This window comes from Patiria miniata, unplaced genomic scaffold, assembly GCF_015706575.1.
Source record: "Patiria miniata isolate m_02_andy unplaced genomic scaffold, ASM1570657v1 HiC_scaffold_14, whole genome shotgun sequence".
NCBI lineage: Eukaryota > Metazoa > Echinodermata > Asteroidea > Valvatida > Asterinidae > Patiria > Patiria miniata.
This window is the reverse complement of record NW_024037052.1, coordinates 3,022,478-3,041,862: the sequence shown is the minus strand read 5'-3', so window position 1 is coordinate 3,041,862 and position 19,385 is coordinate 3,022,478. Positions and strand designations below refer to the sequence as shown.

At 39.8% G+C, this 19,385-nt stretch overlaps 1 protein-coding gene across 1 annotated transcript; it reads left to right on the top strand.

Annotated features, from left to right (window-relative positions):
• Nucleotides 1-1,291: 1,291 nt before the first annotated feature.
• On the top strand, nt 1,292-11,578 carry LOC119721893 (cadherin EGF LAG seven-pass G-type receptor 2-like). Its single transcript, XM_038191837.1, is given in 3 exon segments — nt 1,292-1,661; nt 1,664-3,661; nt 10,773-11,578. Coding segments are annotated over 3 exon segments (3,036 nt in total). The 5' UTR covers nt 1,292-1,414; the 3' UTR covers nt 11,564-11,578.
• Nucleotides 11,579-19,385: the final 7,807 nt, after the last annotated feature.

The following is a 19,385-nucleotide window of genomic DNA, read 5'->3' as shown; positions in this document are numbered from 1 at the left end:
AAAAGAGAGATGTAGAAATTGAGAAACAGCGGTCAGAGGATGGGGACTTTCTTTTGTGCTACTTACTTTGTCGTGAAACCACAAAGCAAAACCTCACGACAGGTGAGGACAGGTGGGCGGAGACCAAATTCTTGTGGAAACGGTGTTCATCTTTTGCGCAACTTGATTGGTCCAAACTCCTCGATGCGACATTCTATTTACTAAACTTACATAGCAGGATTTCAGTATCGGTGCCATCGCAGTTCATATAATAACCAGTTGAAAGATTATATTTGGGAGATATACAATTTATCAATATATTATTTAACTGAAATACATCAAAGTGTTGCTAAGATATATTTTTGAATATTAAATGATGCAAAAACTCTATATTCCAGAGGGGCAAAGAACAGCTGAACGCATGTCAGTCAATTGAGATCCAAGTGCAGCCGAAACGCAGCCATTTTGAACAACACAATAGCGAAAGCATCGACGGGTAGAAACTACCGGCAGCCATACTCGGGGATTTGGGACGATTATTTCCACCATGTAAAGAATTAATCTTCTGAAAATGGACATAACGACGTAAAAAGACTACTTTCGGAGGACAGTCCATCGAATTTGGTTTGTAATCGTGTAGAAATTTTGTAAAACATTCTCTAAAGCTCGTCGGTTTGGCCGGTTGTCCGCGCCGTGTGTTGCGACACACGTACGGCGGGCAATACATTGTGTGAATGGATCATGAATAGACTGAGTGTACACTGGCGTAGCCGTGTTTTAAACCAACGGACGATGGCACACTTTGTATTATTGTGGTGTTTGGTGTTTGCCATCTTTCCTGGGTGTCTTGGGGCTACTTTTAATGCCCACATTTCCCACATGACATTGCCGGGAACGCCGATATTTAACCTGAGCCTTCCGAGTGATGGACAGCGTTGGCTGTACAGCATTTCTCAGACCAGTGCCTCAAAGCAAGCAAGTCATCTCGTCGGGCTCGACCAAAACACTGGAATTCTTACTTTGCGCAGAGATATCAACTGCACAACTTTGCACGAAAATCCATTCCTTTTGCATATTGAAGCAAGGACCAGCAGGACTAGTTATATTTCAAGTTTTGACGATGGTCAGTCCAGCATTTTCGTCCAGGTCCCTGTCGCGGTTCACATTCATGGTGGGCACTGTAAATTGAAACATGCCAAAAAGGAGAAAACTAAACAACATTCAAAAGGACAGGAACACGCCAATCAGAAGCTAGTTTCAGATCATGATAAGCAGTTTATTGTCATGGATATCCCTACTGGCTCATGTTGGAACTCAGAGGAAGTAATACTTTCAATGAATGACTTCCTTCCTAGTTCTGCTTCACACTGTCCGGTGAATTACACTCTGAACAAGCAGAAGACAGAACACCCCATGTTGTCGGTGAAACCGAACAATGGGGAAGTTATTTCTCCAAAGAGTTCCTTCTGCATGCACAGGCCGGACGAGAAACATTTATCAGTCGTTATGGAGTTTGCCCCACCGTGCATGCATTACTACCACCATCAACACCATAACCCTGACACAGGCGTGCGGATTCACGTACAACTTGATCTCCGAGCTATTGGAACAAGTATGTTTCCCAGAGCAGCTGCAGCAGAATCACCTGAGCCTGGTGTTAGTGCTGCCCGAGCTCGAAGACAGGCACGGCGTAATCGCAGTCCAAACTTCCCGCAAGGAATGTACATTGTGAATATTCCCGAGGAACAAGCTGTTGGATATATCGTCATGACCATCACAGCCTCAGATTCCGATAGTGGGGATGCAGGGCGAATTACCTACTCAATGATTGCTGAGCGTGATGCTAGAAGTCAGAACATGTTCAGTATCGACCCAGAAAGTGGAATCATCACGACGACCCAACGGCTTGACAGAGAAAGCATCGAAGAGCACTACTTTCAGATCACTGCCACTGACCATGGATCACCACAGCGGAGTACAGACGCCTTCCTGCAAATAATGGTGGATGATTTGAATGATCATAGGCCGGAGTTTGAACTGACCGAGTACCACATTGAGATTGAGGAAAATGAGCCTGCTGGCACAACCTTGCATGAGTTACATGCAAGTGATGGTGATTCTGGATCTAATGCAGAGGTTCGTTACAGTATCATCAACCCAGAACCTCCTAATGATGCATTTAACATCAACAGCCGGACAGGAATCATTACCACCCGTGCAAGGCTGGACCGTGAGGTCGTTGCCAATTATGAACTGATAGTCCTTGCTCAGGATCTTGGTACAAATCCCGGTGCTCTGAATACAACCGCCCGAGTCTTGGTAACTGTCTTAGATGAGAACGACAACTACCCACAGTTTTCAAGGCGTACGTTTGAAGTCAACATTCCTGAAGATTCCCCACGAAATGTCATCATTCACACGATAACAGCCACTGACAGAGATGAGGGATCAAATGCTGAGATACGTTATAGCATGGTTGGTGGTCAGGGTCATTTTGTTATTGATGCATATAACGGACAAATTATGCTGACTTCAGAATTAGATTACGAAAATACACAATCCTATCAGTTGGTTGTGCGTGCACAGGACAGTGGGCGCTCGGCACGCTCCAACTCTACACGTGTCATAGTCAATGTGCAAGACGTCAATGACAACTCGCCACGCTTCCCTACTACCCTGTATCAAACATCGGTACGAGAAGATGTTCGCGTTGATACATCTGTTATCACATTGAATGCGTTTGATGGCGACTCTGGTGAGTTCGCTCGCATCACCTACAGCATTCAGGATTCTGATGCTGCACTTCCATTCACTATCAATCCAGAAAGTGGACAGATAACAACTTCCATGCTGCTGGACAGAGAAACATCTGACTTGTTTGAGTTTACCGTTGTGGCAAGTGATCAAGGTGACCCACCCCGAACAGCGACAACTGAAGTGTCTGTGCGAATTACTGATGTTAATGACAATGCGCCAGTTTTTACACAGAATGAGTACTTTGGTCGCGTAGATGAGGATGCTTCTCCAGGACTGACTGTGGTGACTGTCTCTGCCGATGATCCTGATGTAGGAAATAGTGTTTCCTACCAGATCACGGCAGGCAACAGTAGAAACCGCTTCAGCATCATCAGCCAGAACAATCGAGGAATGATTTCAGTTGCTTTGCCCTTAGACTACAAGCAGGAGCCACGCTTTGTGCTGACGGTAACGGCGTCTGACAATGAACAATCAAGCATGTGTCTGGTGTACATCAATGTCACAGACGCCAACACCTACAGGCCTGTGTTTGACCAGTCACCATACAGAGCCGAGGTGGCTGAAAATGTCGCTGTCGGATATGTCGTTGTCCAAGTTCATGCAACGGATGGTGATGTTGGCGAGAATGCCCGCATCACATACTCCATGGATAGCATACCAAACTTTGAAATTGACCCTAACAGCGGTGAGATCAAAACCAGGGCTGCACTGGACCGCGAGACTACGTCAAGTTACACTATTCATGTGACGGCGACTGATCATGGAGTAGAACCACAGATAGACACAACAGAAGTGGAAATCTTCTTGACGGATATCAATGACAACCCGCCAATCTTCACAGAGAATGCATACTCCGCTGAGATCAGTGAGAGTGCGAGTCCTCAATCCATGGTCATACAGATTGAAGCAGAAGATGCTGATGAAGGTGAGTGTCAGACTTCTCTAAAGAATGCACTATACAACCACTATCATTTCAAATGTAATCAACATACATTGCAACATGTAGGCCTATAAATTCAGGAATGACAACTTGAAATTCATCATAAACCATTGAAAATGCAAAATACTGCAAGTTGAACAAAGAAATTAGCTGGAGCAGGGTTTGAACCCGGGACTTGTGGATTATTGTACTGGCACTCTACAAACTGAGCTATCCAGCCCTACATGTATGTTGGCAGCTCACCACCTACATGTACATTGTGTAGTCAATCTCTTTGTTCAACTTCAAGGGTGCTAGTTAGAAGCCATAAACGTACATGTAGCTCTAGAGGATCACGCCCTATTTACCAAGTGAAAGATGCTGTCTGTGATCGGCCCAATAATTGTCATAGGCCCACAAATAAATTGTCTATCTTTGAACAGAAATGTATAAACTTTGCCTTGCTTTGCTATTTAATGACAGATGATTTCCACTTTAGTCATTGTAGTGACTGCACAGTTACGTGATCATATTCTCTTTGACCTTTTTCTGACTTTACTCACAAATGCCTAATTTTTATGTCGCATCATTGAATGTGGAATATTCCGTCACTGAGTCAGTGGTTGACTACTTCATCTCTTACATTGTACATCTTTCACCATGTATGTAGGCCTATAGTCGGTAAATGTGTGCTCTTACTTTGCCAAATTGCACTGAAACTATCCTATTTCATGAAAGCCTGCCAGTTTTGCATTTATTAGCAAAAGTCAGCATCATATTTATATCATATACGCACACGTATAGGCCTACTTTTTCTGTGGCATTGTCTACCCCTCTTATCATCGGTCCCCCATGTAAACCTATCCCCAACGTACTGACTGGCGGCCCAAGCCTAAACCCCAAACCCTGAAATCCAATCCAAGTCCGGAATACTCCACCACCCAAAAAAAAGGGAGAAAACAAAAGACAAGCTATCCTGCACCTACAACATGTACATCGGTAGTTCCCATTCTCATTCCCACTCCAGAATGCATGAAGATTTAATAATATTGTTTTGACACTCGGGGCAGAAATCAAAGCAGACTAGACAGCGAACTGGTGTGCTGCCTTATTAGAATGGACAGGAGTGTCACATTTTATGCGTTCGTTCTTTGTCCAGATTAAACCATTGTTCAACAGTTATGTCAGGATTTGAAATTTGATTCTGTTGGCATAACCAGAGGCATTACCACTGAGAAATGTTCGGTGAGTTACAAGTGCCGTTTTCCTGACAGCTGTAACAGTACACTGAAAATGTTGGATATTTTTTCAGTACACATTTACATTTCAGTTAGTGCGGAACCAACGTTTGATGCGTAATATTTCAAAATGTTTTCATGTCAAGATAATTTGAGATATTCTATTTCACGCCCTTAAACCTAACCGCCCTGAATCCTCCAAAATCCTTTTTGCAAATTGGAGGAATTTGCAGGATTAAGGTTACATGGCAAAAGTGCGTTGCTAATTTCGGAGTACGCACTGTGTCAAGGTCTTGGGCCGGACCTTGTGTTGTTTATGCTCAGCCGTGCATAAATTTAGTCCTTGATTATACTTGACATCCTCCGCACTGCTCCAGGATGTCACTGCCTCTGCCTCAGCCTAATGACAGACATAGCCGGAGGATTTTGCAGGATTCAGGCAGTGGTCATCCCTCCATGGACCATATTCAAGAAATAATGGAGGAATTTGCAGGATTGAGGCTATATGCTATTTTTCCATGAGGCCAATTGGAGGATTTTGCAGGATTGAGGCTACATCCTAGCAAAAAGGCCTAGGGAGTCAGGGTTAATGTTTCTCTGCATTTTGAAGACTTATTTTGCAGTACGCTTCACACCATTAGTTGCCCTTTTAATAGCAATAACCAATACTCTTGCAAATAATATAAAGGAAAAAAACCAAATGGATCAAGAAATTTCATTCAAATTCAATTGATTTTGGTTTCAACCAATTCCTTTAGTAAAGCAAGGGACAAAACATTCAGTTTCCAATATTGGATTTTGCACCCTTCTAATGAGTTACATGCTGAGAAGAAAGTGACAGGTAATGTCAACCGGAATTAACTTGATTATGCCTGTGTTGCCTTTAATTGGGATGTGAAATTAAACTCTACACTACAGGGAGCTGTCAGACACAAGGCAACAGACTTAAATTCACTGGTCATGTGAAAGAGACAGGTCTACAATGTACACACTCATGCGACATAGTTTTATGTATGAAGAGTGAACTTTTAAGCAAGAGCAAATCGTTTTTTTTTTGGTTTTTTTTTGGTCGCAATAGCAAAACAAAATATAAAAAAAAGGAAAATGTACGTTGACGGAAAAATGTTGTTGTCCGATTGTAATTTTAACATCTGTTAAAAGGCAGTTAGCAGAACCGTGAGTGTCCATTAGGCTGATGAAATAATCTGTGGGCAATTTAACAAATTATTAATGACCAAAACGTACTTCATGAACAAAGCCTGAAATTGATACAAAGTGTCATATTTAACTATTTACTACATTTGTAGTAAATTCCAGTTGTTTGTTGCTTGTCTTTGTTCAAACGAACAAATAGGCTTACCATGTACCAGTATAGTGCTGTGCAATAGAAAGAAACCTGCTATAATCATCTTTAAATCACAGTGATTACATACACATTGTACTATGTAAAATGGTAGATTTTATTCAATAAAATCAGAATTCAGATTGGTTATCAATATGATCAGTCAATGTGACCATGATATGCCTGGCATCATGAATGCACATACTGACTGGATGGCAAGGCTAAGCTCCAGGGAGCCCTGCTAACATTCCTTAGAATTGTCTGAAGAATTCAAGGCGATTGACCCAGCCGCAATGTAAACCAGTACCATAAGTTAAAAGCTATGTACTCCCTCGGGTAATGCATTGTACTTCTTGCCTTGAACATGGGAGATAGTGATTTTTCCTGCAAAATGTTGGCCTCTCTCTTCAGTAGTGTGGTAGATTGTTTATTACTGCTGTTGCATTCAGTGCGATCTTCCTTATAACATCCCCCTAAATCAATTACATGCACCTGTTGTATCGCAGCAGGCAGGTGATGGTGTCATCTTATAATAATACTAGCTCATTCGATACTTGGATGAGTAGGCCAGAGGAAGAGAAATTATGCACAGTGTTAAATTTTGCACTAGGCAGTAAATTGTGCCACCTAGAAATTGAAAAGCCTGCAAGTCCAACAGGTTTTTTTTTTTGGTAAGGTTCCTAGCCAAATTTTTTGTGTGGAAGTATATTTCGGACACGATAATTTTTTTTTTAATGTACATGTACTACTTCGTATATTTCTTACATACAACTTTCTATTTCACACATGTGACTTACTATTTCGTACATGGTAATTTCTATTTCGCACACAAATATGATTTACTATTTTACATACATTGTGTTCAAATTACTTTGTATACAAACATGTGTATGGGTGTGTATACGAAATAAAAAATCAGGTGTGCAAATTTAAGCACATTGTATGCAATGCGAAATAGCAATTAAATAGCAATTTGCACGAAACAGTCAAAGTGGGCTACTAAGAAATAGTATTCTCTTTACCTGGATGTCCTAAATTCACTTCCATAGTGTTGTATACAGTAAGCTTAGATTTTTTTATTTTGAATTGCATGTTAGAACTGTACAAAAATGTGTACATTGTACAGTACATCTTATACAGGGTACATCCATACATAATGTACAAACTGCAGTGTATTCAGTAAAAGATGAAAATAAGTGTGATGACATATATACGATCCGTCAAAATAAAATGCCCTTTTGAATGCTAAACACCCGTATACAAAAAAATGACAAATAAACGAAAATGAAAAAATAGCTTCTTTTTTTCAATTTAGACATGATGTACCTGTACACTGTACAATATGTATGTAAATCTTGGCATGTAGAAAATGTGGATATATGTCACAATGTACACTGTACAGTACATGATAGCAGTGTGCATACAGGTACTCTGCACATACCATCTATTGTTATACAACTTACTTACATTGTATTTCAAAGTGAAGAAGGAACAAAGGAAATGGACTTTGTAAAACCAGCAGACTTTGAATACATTGATCAATAGCCAGGCAACAGAGGGACTTGTCCATGTTGATTTTTATGTAAAATGATGCCCAAACTGTGTACATATTGGGTACATTATGTACATGTACCGGTAGGCCTACATATTTTTATGATTTAAACATTTGTTTTATAAATACACTGTACATGTACATGTTTCTATGTTCTTACATACATGTCCATCATACATGAGTTTTTCGTACATGTATACCGGTAGTACATGTACATTTTTTGTTTTGAAGTGCCCCTACATGTATACAGCTGTAGTTACCAATAACAACAAAAGGAAATTTTGTTTCCACTATACACGCACACATGTACATGTATGCCGGTACATGTAGCCAGGCCATTTTGTCAGTGTAATAAACATCTAGACTTGGCACAAAAGTGGTATTACATGTACATGCATTTGTTGCATACTCCTGCATGAGCCTTTGTATTATGGGCAGCAGTGTAAAGTATTCAACAGTAAATAAGACTTTGGACCAAGTTTCAACTCCTCATATCAAACTTGAACACATATACATGTAGTCAGGTATCCTGTAGTTGTGGCAGGGCCAAATTTAAAACTAAAACTGGGCCCTGCCACATAGTCACGTATTCCCCAATCCCAAAAGGCACAATACATTGGCAAACAAAGCACAAAGATTTATCACATCCCCGGCTTTTACCCATCCCCAAGATTCTTCATTACATATTAAGTGTGATCAAATAACAGCATGCAGCACAATAGCATGCGCACAATAGGGTACACTTCACAAGCAGCTTTATGTACATGGGTCAAATTCTGATAAGATTTGAGATAATGTAGTGTGTACATACTTTAGTTGAGGTTAGTGTTGTGCAAGGGGTGATACAGGGTTGTCATAGGGTGAGCACAGTCATAGTTTTTCCAGGAACAATTTTACGTGCATTCTATTAACTGAAGTAGGGTTCATGCACATAAAATGAAAAAAGTAAAAAATTAAAAAATTAATGACTAGGCCTATGTGCAAACATGTACTATGCGTACACGTGTATGTTCTTATTCCTCCAGTCCATGATACATTGTACATGTACATTTTACCAGTACTTTACAACTCTTTTAAAATGTACAAAAGTAACATGTACTGTACTTGAAAGTCAAGAGTCCCTGTACAGCCCTAAACTGCCATGGGTACCGGTACATGCATTACACCTTGAACTGTCCCAAACCACTCCCTGGTTTTCTAAAATCATCAGTGAATAAATACATTGTAATACAATGTTGTACAATTTAATACAGTGTTATATAGGTGCTACTGTTTTAAATTCATCAAAAAAGCAAGGTTGAATGAAACTGACAACTTTTCATTTTTTTCACTTTTTAAAAGCTGAATTTTGAGTTTAAAAAAATACCCCAAAAAGCCACACAGAAAACACCATGACTGAACATAGACACTGGAAACTGGAAAGACATACTTTTTTTTGCTTAACCTTATATTTAATGTTTAAATACATGTAGATACTTTAATACAGTATTATGAATGCAGCCTCATAAATTGTATCAAAAGAAACAATGGATATGAAACTTTCCATTTGCTGGTACACGTATACTTATTATGTACAAAGTTAAAAAGGGCTAAAATATGTTGTGCAATTTTTTTAAATCAGAATTTATTTACAATGTAGTTGTACCGGTAAGACCTGTTCATTTGGCAAACTTGTACATAAAATTGCATAAAAAGCAGATGGGGAATTGATTCCTAAATGGCCAGACATAAACCAACAAAAAATTAATTATCAAACTAAACTGTCTGCATGGTGGAGACATGCATTCATTTCCTTGTAATGTACGTACTTGTAGACACGTTTGTTTATGGTGTAAATCGAGGATTTTCTTTTGTTCCACGTTTTCCGATCAAGGAGTGCTCGATTCGGTTTCTGTCCTCGATTTATCGATGATTTTGCATACATGTGTGTGTCTTCCATGTACACCATTAACACACGCATACATTTGTAGGTGTGTACATGTTCCAATCAGTCTGCTACACATGCACATGTAGCTGCCAATCCTTTGTTGATAACAACAACAGCAGATAAATCCCCTTGAGGTTTGACCTAGTAATGGGGACGCACAATGTAAAATGACCCTTTACTACATGGCCCATTTAAACCCTGCCCATGGGCATCCTCTCCAGCTTTCCATCTGCAAGTGCAAAACACTTTAACCCTGGTTGTCAACTGGGCACCAGAGGTTTTCATTTTAGTTATTCTTTCCTTTTTAAATCCTACCCAGAGGCACAGCCCTGATTTTTTATCAAACAAATTCACATCCATGCAGTGGCAGAATGATTAAGGTTCTGCATTAAAAAAAAACCCATAAAAGTGTTGGGTTTCTTCTGTGATATCTCATTATGACAACAACAGTTGCAGAAATTCAGCCCCCCCCCCCACCTACCCTTCGGGCTTTTTTCTTTCGCCTGCCATCCAAATATCGTTCCACACACACTTCCATGCACAAATTAATCTGGTTGAGAGGGAGTCTGCGATAATAATTGGACTGTGCCTGTTTCTCTCTTTGAGTTTGATTGATGGATGAGGCTTTCCGTGTAGTCATCGCTGGGTTGGCTAGGGGAGATTGGGCCCATGGTACATCATGTAGCTCCATGGTGGGACCCAGCCTGCCAGCCAGCCTGGCCCTAAATTGATTGTGTGTTTGCTCTGCTGACACTGTTCCCTGATGGAATTGTCAAATTAAATTACTTATTGGGGGTGGTAGAAGACTAGACAAAAAGAAAAAAACGAAAGATGGTACAACAGTGGGGGTTATTCCCATTTCTGTAAATCTGAACTCTGCTGAATCTACCAAGATCTAACATTTTGTTGGATTTGACAGAATTTACGCAGCTGATTTTAGCTTTTAATGCATTCAGTAGAGTTTTAATATGTGAATCAAGATACATTTTAATGGTTCTGTATATAATAATTATGTTATTTTATAGTGTTTCTGGATTTTTTTTCCTTTCTAAATGCAGGTACCAACAGCCAGATTTCCTACACATTCAACAATGGCAATGATGGTAACGGCGCCTTCGTCATTGACGAAACCTCTGGCATCATCCGTACTGCCCTCCGTCTTGACCGCGAGGCCAAAGCCGAATATAACCTGGTCGCATTTGCCGTTGACGGTGGCCGTCCCACCCACCGCGAATCCGTGGCAATCACCGTCCGGCTACGGGACGAGAACGACAACCCGCCAGAGTTTCCCCGAGACGAAATGGACGTGTACATCGAGGAGAACCGCAACCCGGGCGAACTGGTCTCCACCATCGTCGCCAACGACCCGGACGAGGGCTACAATGCTTTGATCCACTACTCCCTGATCGAAGGCGACCTGGACTTCTTTGAGATTGACAGCCGGTCCGGGGAACTGACCACCCTAATTGAGCTGGACTATGAAGCCAGGAGTGAGTACAGCGTCACCGTCAAGGCGACCTCCACTCCCTTCTTCAACGTGGCCACAGTCAACATCCACGTCCTGGACCAGAACGACAACAGTCCCATCCTAGAAGACTTTGACATCTACTTCAACAACTACGAAGGCTTCTTCCCCGATGGTGACATTGGACAGGTTCCTGCTCATGATCCTGATGTGTCGGACACGCTCCAGTATGTCATCATCAGAGGCAATGCCAACAACCACCTAATCCTGAATGGTACCACAGGAGGTATCAGACTGAATTCCAGGTTGAAGGGTACTGACATCCCGCAGACAATTGAGATGGGAATACAGGTCTCAGGTGAGTTCTTTGAAATCATGATTTAAAAACAAACAACACTTACCCCCCAAAAAACCCCCAAAATATCCAAAACCGGATAAATTCAATATTAAACATAGAGATTTTGGATCTAGTGTAAAAGGAAATTGTAAACATGTAATCAGGAATAATTTATTGATGTCTGGGCTTGCTAAAAGTTTACAGAGCTTTTCAACAGAAGTGCTTTTTTGAAAAAAGAGCCTCTACAAAGCTAATCGTAGCTAATCATAAGATCTTTTCAAGCAGTGTATAAAAGTGGCAGTGTAAACAAGTTTTAATAAATCTGAGGGGAAGTCTGAATGTTTATACAGCACAGAGATGTACCTGGGTAGCCTGCATAATAGCCTACATAAAGTGAGATATGACTGCAAGCACAAACCACTGAATTCATCTGCCGAAATCAAAACAGCGTCGGGATACAGCTTAGGAGCCTAGTGTCAACACAGACAGACTCGGTACACCCTCTCCCCCCAGTTTAGATTACCAATTGGAGGGTGAAATGAAGCCCCTCGTGCTATTCAAAAGGGTCACGCAGTCTTGCGCTCGGTTGGGTCTATTCAGCGCGCCAACACTGAACTTTGCCAGGAGAACAAAAAGCAATGGCTGCTCGGTGTACGTGCGCCCGATACCAATTGGTATTACCCTTGCAGTCATGCTACATGTATTCCATATCATGAAAAAAAATTGTGGAATGTTTGAGGGAAACGGCTCAGCCAAGGTGAAAATAAATAAAGGCAGTATAGGAGAATACACATCAGGACAGGTGTGACAAATACCTTTTGACAAGTAACTAGAAACAACAGTTCTACCGCCGTTGAACTTTAGATGCCCCTGTCAGTGTTTTTCTGTGTACTTTCTTTTGTGGAAAATGGCTAATCCAAGTAGTTTTTGGTCCTTTACTTCCACATTTAAACCAAGATTCTAATTTGTCCTGCTTTTTTTTTACTGACCCTATTTTCTTTTTGGCCAAACACTACACCCTAGAAACAGATTGGTTGAAATAACCAATAGATTGTTAGGATTGGTACAGATGTATGTACATTTACATGTATGTGTCCAACCAAACCGAGATTGGTTGGACACATATCTACCAATCTATTGGTTATTTCAACCAATCTGTTTTTAGGGTGTAGTTTTGCAAAGTAGATTACTCATGTAACATTGAAACCAATGACTCAAATATATGTCCAGTTTTCTTTTTAATAATGTCACCAATACACTGTTCAGTCTCACTATACATGTAATTCATGATCCCAGCAAAGCGATAATCCTGACAAGTTTTAAATCTCTCCCACTTTACTCATTCAATACACAATTTGCAAATAACAGACCACATTCACAGCAGGGCCGAAACATGTGTGAATATATTTAGCTGGCATTAGAATTGCCCAATGGTCTGAAAAGCCACAATTAAATCCAATTTAGTGTGATAACCCTAAATGCAGGCCCAATTACTGCAAGCATTTAAACCCTTTGACCACTCACAACACCAGCAGTTCTTGGTTCTGAAATCCTTGCCGGTAATCCCTGTTGAAATTTCTACAAAGAGACTGACGACACCTCGCAAGGCACATGTTGAGATGGAGGTTATTGTCACAATATTTTCTCAGAGATTTAGTACCCTACATACTCTGAATATCTGCATTGTTGTCAGGATTTATAAGGAAGATATCGTGAAAGTGTGCTTTGGTCAGTCTAAAAGTATAGGATACAATGCTGTAAGTACATGTATACTGGTAGTATAAAGGTGACAAGTGGATCATCATTACTAAACAAAACAATTGACAAAACCATATATAATTATAAACAATTTTGAAATATAAAATAGTTATCTTTTTCCACAAGCTGTACAGTTTGAAGCGGTAGGAAGTTTCTTTGTCAATTTATTCATGCTGCAGATTTTATTTGGAAAAGGTACATGTGTAAGTATTTAGTAAGATAACTTTGTCATGAATAGTAAAGTTTGAACACGCGCATCTTCGTTTCGGTTAGGCACCACTTGAAACAGCATAAATGTTTTAGGATTAGACCTAATGTTTGAACAGCCTGGCACAAAGCCAGTTTGTGCAGTCCTATGTGAAGCTTGCAGCCAATGTGTTGAGGGAAGAGAAAGTGTCACAACAAGGCACAGACTTTGAAAAGAAGTGACCAACATGCAAATATTGATTCTTGGCAGTCTAGCATCACACGGGCTAATCCTGATGCAACAGCACCTTCTCAAGAATACACGGGCCAGTCAGGGAGGGACCAAGTGGTCCGTGGCCGCAGGGGGAGGGGTGGGGGAAGAGGCAGATTCTGTACAGGGATATACGTACATGTAGTATGTTGATGTACCACTTTTTTGTTGATGTACATGTACCACATTTACTTATTGTCTTCTTTTGCGGTGTTGCCGTACATTGTACGAAATGCTGATCAATGCTTTGTCAAGAAATTTGGGGAATACAAATTTGAATTGTTCTTTGGAAATCTCTCTGGGATTGTAGAAATGGCAACATTTCAGAAACATTGGAAGTTAGACGCCCAAAGCTTTCCCTGAAACACCAAATGTTCTTTCTGTTTAATTCTAAATGAAAGGATGATACATGTAGTTTTTCCCTTAAAAAAAAAATAAGTCGGATTTTGGCTTTCGTACATTTATTTGAATGAGAATGCGCACCCTTCAGATTTAGGCATACTGCTTGTTTTTTTTTTCCTATGAAGTACATACACATGTATCTACCGGTACTATACAGAAGACCATTCTGTCTTTTACATAATTATAAGGATAATCTGAATTATAACTTGGTTACATCTCAATAACGCATGCGTCAATGGGAGTGGTTTCAGCTGCTTCCAGAGACACGTGTGTTACCGGTACTTATACATTATAGTCTGTTATTCATACATGTACTCAGCTCGAGTGGTTGTGTGCATTCAACATAGTATTGAATTTTCCTTTTATCTTCCATTCTATGGTTCCAGTTCTGAGAGATGATTCCAAGGCCTTGCATTCAAAAATTTCCATCCTCATTGATAATGACCAGATCATAATCATAATGTCCAGGTGCAGATCAGAAAACCTACAAAGACGTAAAATGGGAAATTGTGAAGCATGGCCACCAGGATTTGAATTGTTGACAAAAATGTCCATTAAATCACGACAAAGGTCACTCAAGGTTAAACTGTGTAATCCCCCTGCTTGAATCTTTGAAAATGAAAGCAGACACAAAGGGTGCCAGCTGTCTGAACGAGGAGGCAGCTCTGTAAGTACAGAGCTACAACACCGGTAGCTTCTGAAGATGACACTCTCTATTTGCAAAACTTATCCATAGAGTCTAAAGGTGTAGTAAATACTCTACACAATAGACTTTATTCCGTCTCATTTGGACACCCCAGTCTAGAGATACAGCTAATTAAATGAAAGGACTAGAATTCCATGTTGGGCCACTTTTCAGATTGTAAAGGGCATTCACATACCAAGAAGGTGTTGTGAACAATTTATAAGAAAGTGGTCAAAACATAGTTTGACAGTCTGGTTTGCTATAACTTTTAAACAAAAAGTCCAAATCACACAGAACAAAAGTCCTGTCAAGGGAAAGAAATACTCCATCATCTCATGGTATTTTTTTGGTAATTTTTTGTGTGTGTAGACACTGTAGTTTTAAAATTTCTAAAACTAAAAATGTTGGTCTTTTTGGACTCCCTCCGCTAACAGTGCCCAGTTATAGGCCTACAATAGACATTTTTTCGAGATTATTCTTCACCTTGCCTGTGGGATTTTAACTAGAGCAATGAGATGGATCTCATTTGCTGTTTATGTTGTCTCAAGCTTCAAGGATACTGTTTACACAATCTGGATTTTTTCCTTGTGTTTGCGTGTCACCATGCTCAAGGATACCTGTGAATGCTGTACATTTCCTCTGTAGATGTTCTCTAGAGAAATGACCGCATTGCTTGGTGTAGTGGGGAATATTGAGGTAGTGTGCACATTGTTTAAATTTTAAAATACAGGTTTGGCCAACAGGGTATCCTTTTCATTTGATGGAAAAACATCTTTTAGGGTCACTGTTAAACATCACATAATTAACACTTAAATAAGTAATGCACTTTCCGTACATGAAGGCTAAACATTGAAGTACATTACATCTCTGGGCACTCCTCAGAGAAATTTATCTTTGCTTTTCGGTAAAAATTTGTCCAAGATGCTACCAATGAGCCTTAAGCAATCTCCAGGAATTTGCACCCAAATTGAAACGTGATCTTGGCCGTAGGGAGAACCCTGATAGAGTACAAGAGAGGTGGCTTGTTTGTCAGCTATCTGGCTCCATCCCCCACCCAGGGGAGTTTGGAGATGATCACCCTTCACTGTGATCCCATTGTGTCCAGGGATTTGTTGGCTGTTTGTATGCTAACAGAGTACGGGATGTGGGACTTTTACAAAACACACTTACAGTTACACACACACTGTGCAGCTTGAGAGAATGTACTGGGGTATGTATGTTACATGTCTCTGTATCCAGAGTACTCTAGGCCCATAAGCATGGTACATGTACATAATTATAAAGGATGAGTCAAAAAGAAAGTGAATGGGATTAAGGATTTTTATTCCTTAAAAGCAGTCAAATTTGATACACCAATGAAGTATGTATAATGTATGTCTTTAAAAAAACAACAGTTTCTTCCACTCATCTGTGAAAAATAATTACTGAAATTGATCCATGGTATCAGAAGTTAAATGCAAGTTTTACTACGACTTACATGGTAGCTGTTCATGGAATGCCATTGGAAGCTACAAATGAATTACATGTACTGGGCTGAGTGAGAATTACAGACTACACGTTTTAATCATTTAAGTCAAGACAAACATTATTTAATGTCAAATTTTGTGCTTCGAATATATGAGGAACGAGTGGACTTTTTTTCCTAAACTATTGATGGCGATTTTTGTCTGTTTACTTTTATAAGTTTTCGTTCATTCATGGAGGTGGGAAAATGTTTATGTTTCATTGTATTTAATGGGTATTCACCAACTCGTAGAAATGATCAGTGGTGGACGGCTCAATTTTGTGGTATTTTTATTAAAAAAGACATAACATTGGAAAAGAGTATACGTTGGCAAATTACATGTACATGTACGTAAAATTTTAAGAATTAACTAGTCAATAACATGTACTTAATCCCTTCATTCTTTTTATGAAATGGAGCAATCCACATACATGTATTTAAAAAAAAAAGTTTTCCTAATTTGGTCACTTTCTTTTTGACTTGCCCAGTATGGACATTTGTCAAATGTTACAAATATTTTGAAAAGAAAACAAAATTGAATAGACAATTTAGCAAATTTACTTTTATGCCAAAAATTACCCGATACCACTCATATCTAGTATATATGTGACATTTGATATCCGTATGGTATTAAAAAAAACCTCAATCATATCATAAATCCGGCCATAGTTTTGTGTGTATTCCTCAACTGAGCACAAATACAGTTTGAGAATACTATAGTTGACATGCATTTTGGGACGGCAGTACTGCTTTAATTTCCTACATGTACCGGTACATGTACATGTATACAATTTAATTTCAGTGCACATCAATGTACAAGCATACGTACATTGCAATTTCCCTGTGGATATTTTCTAGACTAGTTTGGGTAAGGGCTAAATTCATCAATATAGATTGTACGTACAATAATATGGACACATACCGATACGCAGAATTATCCTTTTTACTACCGGTATGAAAAGCCACCTGTGAGATTGCTTATAATGATCTTTACAAAACGAAATTGCCAATTCCTCAGTTGGATTGTGTTATGTGTGTATACATATGAGAGAAAAAAAGTGTGAAATTGCATGTCAGTAACAGACACAATTGTTGGAATTCGTCATTCTGGACTGCTGGATATCTGTTGACTGTGGCCCCATACATCTCATTAGTCAAATGGACTTTAACCGGCTACAGTGCCGGAACCCAGTACGCAGGCTTGGTACCGTAACCAAATTACGCTGTTTGTCGGCTGATGATGTCATTGTTTACTGTGCTCTGATAACTGTCAGGCTGGGCTGTGTTCCAATGATTCGTCCGGCGCCATCCAAAGCGATGTAATTTGGCATGGCGGCTGTTGTATTTGTGATAGACATTTACAACAGAGTCAATTTCTGTGGCTTTATCCCACATACTGTACATGTCCATGTTCGCTGATTGCTAAACTCACTCTTTGCAACTGTAGTCTTTGGTTGACTCAAAAGACATTTTGGTTCAGTTGTGCTCCAGATTTTGCAGGTCATACATCTGTGACTTTGGGTTTCAATAATATCAAAGAAAAGAATGCCTAATTTGAAGAAGAGTGCCTAAGGTACTGACTGTAGAATTAAGCTTCTAAATTTAAAAATGGTAATTACTTTTTTCTTCTTTTTTTAAATGGAATATACATGTATTACCGGTACATGTACAAATTTGTTAATCCGTGGAACAATCCTGCTTGGTGTATACTGAAGCTGTAGGGTGTGCTGAAATGATAAAACATAAACCTCAGGATAACGAGATCATTCGCTTTTGGTTTGCGAGAAATTAATTTAGAACTAGGGCATGTCAGACTTCTGGTGCGGGATCATACCTTAGGCTACGGATAGACACCAAGGACAGAATCTGGTGTTAATGGTCGTAAAAGGAACCTTGATGTCCATAGATGTGACAGCCAATACCGACTGCCTCGTCTTTATTCATGAGGCAAGTTTTAAGGGGGCGATCATCAGAACACTGTGTGTGAGTCATCCACCCTACCCTCCTCTTACAGCCACTGCCATTGGCCGTCCTCGCCAAGCCTTCATAAATAATTCATGAGTTATGTCCTCCAAGCTGGAAGCGGTACAGAAGGAAGAGCGCTTTATACGGGAAGATCAAAGTCAGGGAAAGGCTGCTGTAATACAAGCTAATTTGGTCTAATGAAAATGACTCTCGGCGGCTGATCGGATTGATAAAAAAATGGGATTGCTTTGAAATGTCCGTAGTTATTGTGTCATGTCTGGGAGGGCTAAGTCCCTTGGGTGGGCCAAGTGTCAGCAGAAATGTAGAGATATAATCCCTTGATGACTGACAAATGTTGGTTGTATTGTCAGAAATGCTCAGAGCAAAGAGACTAACACAGCTACATGACAATGTTGTATGCAAAAAAGCCTGCATCTACATTTAATTAGACCTTTTCTTCATTTTAGAATGGATGTGATTACTACATAGATGTCTTAAGCACAGTTTTCCTTTTTTTTCAGTTTCTATGTTTCACACAAAATTAGTGTAATAAAAAACAAATTTTTTTTTTTAAATTTCAATTTCTGATAGGCCTATTGCTGTATTCCTTAGTGCAAACAAACTAAAATTCTAGCGACATTTTGCAGTCCTCTTTACAAACTAATGCTCCCTTATTTAAATTCAACTTTCTCGGTCCTTGTGCTTAACGCTGTTCAGCACTTCTAGAGTGAATCTGTCTACATAAAACACAAAACCTATGTTTGTAAGGTAAACACGAAAAGAACATCCAATGGACCTCAAATCAAATCGGACTTGATTTTCCTTGTCTAAATAATGAAGTGCACCGTGATCAATAATGCTTCAATAATTTATCAGGCAATCTAATAGGGTCCCAGCCATTTTGAGTAAATATTACAGAATACTCCGGGCACACAGATCGATACCGTACACTTGTGGTCCAAGCTATGGTTTCCAATTCTTACTCCCATTTTTCTTCTCCCATTTTTTCTGGTCATATGTATTCCAAAGGAGCATCCTAGGAGGTTACCGTATAGCCAAATATCGACCATCCCCCATCATCAAACGCTGTCCCTACAT